Source organism: Boleophthalmus pectinirostris, unplaced genomic scaffold, assembly GCF_026225935.1.
Source record: "Boleophthalmus pectinirostris isolate CB_2022bp ecotype Guang Dong unplaced genomic scaffold, ASM2622593v1 HiC_scaffold_1, whole genome shotgun sequence".
Classification (NCBI taxonomy): Eukaryota; Metazoa; Chordata; class Actinopteri; order Gobiiformes; family Gobiidae; genus Boleophthalmus; species Boleophthalmus pectinirostris.
Window position 1 is genome coordinate 15,906,014 of NW_026570970.1, and position 5,812 is coordinate 15,911,825.

The 5,812-nt window shown below is 41.3% G+C and overlaps 1 protein-coding gene across 1 annotated transcript; it reads left to right on the plus strand.

The window, feature by feature from the left end:
* The first annotated feature begins 486 nt into the window (after positions 1-486).
* Positions 487-5,470, plus strand: hoxd3a (homeobox D3a). Its single transcript, XM_055153849.1, has 3 exons — positions 487-1,824; positions 2,920-3,448; positions 3,737-5,470. The coding sequence occupies exons 2-3, from the start codon at positions 3,007-3,009 to the stop codon at positions 4,483-4,485; spliced, it is 1,191 nt and encodes a 396-aa protein (XP_055009824.1). The 5' UTR covers positions 487-1,824; positions 2,920-3,006; the 3' UTR covers positions 4,486-5,470.
* The last annotated feature ends 342 nt before the right edge of the window (positions 5,471-5,812 follow it).

A 5,812-nucleotide genomic window follows, 5' to 3' on the forward strand; every position in this document is an offset into this window, starting at 1 on the left:
AAACAGCAAGATCAGGTTTAGGACAGCATTGTGTCCAGACAAAGGCTGAAGGATTTACGCTGGAGAGCGCACAGACAAACTGAGGAGCATTATGATGAATTGATACACAGGTAAGCAACTGCACGGCACACCGCAACCTTTAACGATAGGTTAACATAATGCAAGGAAATGTCTGTGATTTATTCCACTCAATGGGCTGATGCTTGTTAATGGGACTTTGGTGAGCGCACGCGGATATGGACTTTACTTGCAGCTCTTCAAAAGTAGATTCATAATTTTAAGAGGCGCCTTCAAATATTATCGACACATTGAACGTAAGATGCTCGGCGCTTTTTAGCACACTCTGTTTTGACAAGAAGCGGCTCCAAGGAAGTAGGAGAGGAACTTTACTTTTTGACTCTTGGATCGTAAATCACATTAATTTGTTGTCTTATCGTCACTGTGGCGTTTGTAGTGATTTATGTGGTTTCAACTGTACGGCTTTGTCAACTTGCAACCTAAAATTATTTTCAGATTGGAGAGCCTATTTGAACGACTTTATGGATTATTAAGGCTTTTATTAAGATGAAGATTATTCAGAATATATTTTCACCACATTATGCGAAAGCTTCTTTTAATAGGCTAGCCGACTATCTTTGTTTTTATTGCCAATGTGTGCAATTTTATTTTACGAGAATGACGCTGAGCCAACACTTGTGTTTGGTTTCAAGGAAATAACAGGCAACATTTCATAGTGCCTATAGCTAATAGGCCTAGGTCATTATTGTTATTGTATTATTGATGTTATTATTGTTATTGTAGCTATTATTTTTAGACTTTTTTTGTGCGTAAAAGCGTTTCACGTCTTTCATTGTGACCCTATAGAATAACGTGGCCTTATGGACAACAATAGGCTAATTAACCCCAAAACTCTATAATATTTACATATTTAAAATTTAAATAATATATTTTCTTTTCCTTCCTATTGTAAAATAGGCCTGTTTATAGACTTCAGCAAATGTTTTTTCAAAGGACGGCGTAAATGAACATTTGAAAACCGTACAAAATTAAAGGCATATTAAATGCATTACTTTTTACTCAAAGCATGGTCTCATATATTGACGCAAACAGCACTGATTAAAAGGATAATAACACTCTTAGAGTCTGGCCATTGTGTGAGCCAAACTTACCGTAAAAGCGCGTAGGCGAATAACACAACGCTATGAAAAGAAGAGCATGTCTGCTACTAGTACTAGTGGGTTAAAGCACTCGAGGCGACACAAAAACAAACCCGTAGTCCACAAGCCGAGATCCAACAAGCCGACATATTTCAGCTCCACGTAAAAACGCAACAGAATTGATCCTGACGCTCCAGCGTCTTGAGCCCAAGAAGGAAAAAGCGGCCCGTTTGGCGAGGATGGCTTCTTGAAGCAAACTGCTCGTTGTTCATTAAACTTTGACTTAATACTCGCTGACCTTTGGGTCACACAAAAAGCTTATGACTGCTAAATATTTGGACGACTTCTTTGTGGAAAAAGTGCAGATGCAGGACTTTTTCAGACCGCCTTTGAGGCACAGCCATAACAACTCTGGACTCTAAAAAAAAAAAAAAAAAAAAAAAAAAGACTTAAAGCATGGCAAAATAAATTTAAATTAAGTGGAATAAAATACCACGGTCTATCTACTTCGGGAGATTTTAAAATGTATTTTAGCAACATAGGCAAGGCTATATAGGCCAATACAACGAATTCATAGAGGTGAATTAAGACTGAATTTTGATTTGTGTTGCAGGTCGAGGAGGCTGCAGTGATGTATGCGTAACTAACACCCTTTGTGCGAATTTTGGTGAGTAAAATTGAAATAAAATTAATACATTTTTAATAATATGTACATTTTAATATTATAGGCCTAAATAATAATAAAACATACAACCAAGACACAAAATTTCGCCCATAGGCTTAAACCCAAACATAACTGTAATAAACGGAAAGACTAATAGTGCAAAATCCTACATCACCACATGCAAACGGGAAATATAAAAATGGCCAGAATTCTCCGCGGGGTCCAGTGACTTCCGCACGCGGCTTTAGTAGCGCCGTGTTTCGGTAAAGCGGGTTTGGTTCGAAGGCGAGGAGAAGAATGGACGCCTTTGGTCCAGACCGAACCTTAATGAGAGAAACGGTCGACGATAAAATTCTTTCCCATGCCTTCCTCCTACGCTGTGCGTCTTGAGCACTGTTTTGCTTTTCATTCCTCTCTGTGGCCGTTTACAACCATAACATTTGCGGTCATAAATTTTGCCGCGGTCCACACTGACAGGTGCAATTGTTATGCGCGGAGCACACCGCACCTCCTCGAACCACCAACATACAGAAGGGTACATGGCCGTTCAAGTCTGTTTGAGGCCAAATCCAACACTTTCTTCATTTAGCAAAAAATATATAGGGTACACATATTTTAAAAGACATAGTTTAGGGAGTGAAGGGGGAGGGGTGTGAGGACGCACAACAACACAAGGACCAACAAACATGCATATTATATTTTAGATCCAGACCCTTAGCCCTTCACACAAACATACAAACACAATTTCTTATAGATTATGGTCATACGAAGCTATGTTTGTGCCATGGTGAAACGCGCGCGTCTTGGTGGGCTGTATTTCTGTTGCAGGAACAATGCTTGACGGGCTTTGTCAGGCTCGTGATTAGTGAAAAGCCCATTGTGCGTATGCGAGTCAGAAGCTGATTCAGCTTATTTCCAGGGAGCCTTCAAGTCTCCCAGAGGGTCCTTTTAACGCGAGTTAAACTTTAACAGTTTTGTAGTAAGCCGAGTAGTGTTAGCGCTGCTGTCAACCGGCCATTTGTGGCACACATCTGCTGTAGTGAATGGCGTTAGGTTCAGGACACCCATTGCCTGTGCCTTATGATGTTTCTCTTTTAGGTCAGAGACTGAAGAGACAGTGGGAGACACCAGTCACGTGAAACAACAACACCAATGCCCCTGGCGTAGTAGGTTTCAAACTACAAAATGCAGAAAGCTACCTATTATGACAACTCTGGACTGTTTGGAGGCTACAGCTACCCCAAACCTGACTCTTACAACTATGGTCCATCTCACCAGTCCTACACGGCCGCTAGCATAGAATCTGACTACCAAGGCCCAGTGTGCCCCATCCAGACCACTACTGTGCGCACGGCGAGCCTCAAAGACAGTGAGCTGAACGGGGACTGCATGCGCCAGGGCAGCACTCAGAGCAACAGCAGCCAGGCCAGCAGCGTCAGTGAGCCGCAGCCTCCAACTCTGTCTGCGGCCTCGCCCGGTTCCAACAGCTCCACATCCAATAAGAAGAAATCTCCCTCTGGAGCATCAGGCTCCGCCACACCGGCCTTAACCAAGCAGATATTCCCCTGGATGAAGGAGACCAGGCAAAATTCCAAACAGAAGAGCAACAACTGTAGTGCGAGTGCAGGTAATGTTCCAAATGATCACTCACAAAACTGAAGCTATTTTGGAAAATCATTAACATTTATCCAAAAATAAAAATAAATAAAAATCCACTAAAGTCTTACTAACATCCACTAACATTTTAGTAACATCTCAAAACAATAACAGTTAGGAATTAGGCTATTACTATTAATAAGAGCCTATTACTATCATTTCCTGAAGGTCTACAATTTAACAAGTTAAACCGTGACAAGTTAAACCGTATGCCTGCATGTTTATGGTGTGACTAAAACCTGGTTTTGTTTATTTCCAGGTGAAGTGAGTGATGAAAAGAGCCCACCAGGACCTGCTTCCAAGCGGGTGAGAACCGCATACACCAGTGCCCAACTTGTGGAGCTGGAGAAGGAGTTCCATTTTAACCGCTATTTGTGTCGCCCTCGGAGAGTGGAAATGGCCAATCTGTTGAATCTGACCGAGCGCCAAATTAAGATCTGGTTTCAAAACCGGAGGATGAAGTACAAAAAGGACCAGAAATCTAAAGGCATGGCGCACTCCCCTCTGGGACACTCTCCGGATAGAAGCCCTCCACTGAGTGGCCCAAATCACATTGGATACTCTGGCCAACTCCAAAATGTGAATAGCCTCAGTTATGACGCGCCCTCACCGCCCTCCTTTGCTAAACCCCAACAAAACATGTACGGATTGGCTGCTTATACGGCGCCGTTAGGTGGATGCATCCCGCAGCAGAAAAGGTACCCGGGGTCCGAGTACGAACACCACGGCATGCAGAGCAATGGCAGTTTTGCAAATGCGAATTTGCAAGGAAGCCCAGTTTATGTGGGTGGGAACTTTGTTGATTCCATGCCAGCCTCGGGCCCTATGTTCAACCTCGGCCATCTTCCTCACCCCTCATCCACCAGTGTGGACTACAGCTGCGCCGCGCAGATCCCAGGAAACCACCACCACGGACCCTGTGATCCCCACCCCACGTACACAGACCTCACGTCTCACCAAGCGTCTCAGGGAAGGATTCAAGAAGCGCCTAAACTCACGCATTTGTAAAATGTCTTACTTGTGTGTGTATGCGCGCGTGTGTGTGTGTCTGTGCGTGTTTCCCTGAGCGACTGCGCGCGTGTGTGTGCCAAATTATGTTGCGCTCTTTTTATTACCTCACTAGTCTAATAACTTCGCTCCGAGCGAGTCGTGTATTATTACAGTATTATTGATATGACTATTAATGCTATCGTGTCATTATTTTCTGAATACAGCTTTGTCCATTCCTCTTGAATAGGGGCACACAAGACTGTTGTCAGTCAGTTTGTTTCATTACTTTATATTATTCATGTGCAATGCACAGTTTGGACTAAATATTTCATGCCGTTACTTGAAGGTAAGTCTAATAGATCACAGTAGAAGCTCATCATAGAAGAAAAAGAAACATTAGAATTTTCTGTCTGTTTGTCAGGATGCAGTTTCCTCCAGAACATCAAACTTATTTATTGGCATATTTTTACATATACTTTCTAACTAGCCTCTATCTATTTATTATTTAATTATGTTGGTATTGCACATTATTTATCGTTTATGCGAATATTTATACATGTAACTTTTGTAAGATTGGACACATCAATGCACTTGGAAGTGTGGAAAACAGGGTTTGAAATGACTTGGTCTGATGTGGACTAGGCACATTTCTTATTTGGATAAATGGGGCATTTTATAGTGTATAACACCACTATACTGTATGTCCATGGTAATTCTTGTGTCAACTTTAAGAACATAGACTATCTAAGTATTTAATACAGTATTATACACCAGCATGTCACTTTGTGTAGCCATTGTTTGATTTGTTCGCCATTGTTTATGCTTCATTTGGTAGCCTATCCATAAAAATACAAACCCTAATGATATCAAAATGTTATATTTTATTGTGTTAAACATTTTGTAAATAAAGTGATCAAATATGTTACGTTTATTATTTTTATACCAATAACTATTCAAACACAATTTTAAGGGTAAGAATAAGATGTGTTTTAGTGCTTAAGAACCGGGGTTTCATTGCTCATATCCGTTTCAACAACTCAAACATACGTTTTTTTAATGTTCTACTGAAATTCTAAAACTGAATCTCTAAAATAAAACATATCGTTGTAGTTCTAGACTAAAGCGTTTCTTGATTTGATAGTGGCTTGACCAAAATTCATTCTGAGGTTCCTCTCTTGTGTAGGCTAAAGGCAGGCCTATACCAGGGCGTGTTTTTGGTGGCCCATTAGGCTAATCCGTAACTACGTACAAAACGTATATATATGTGGCTATTGGATAATATCACTAGTGACTGTGGAAGCGTTTCTACTCAAGCACAAGGCCAGCAGCGAGTGACACTAACAAT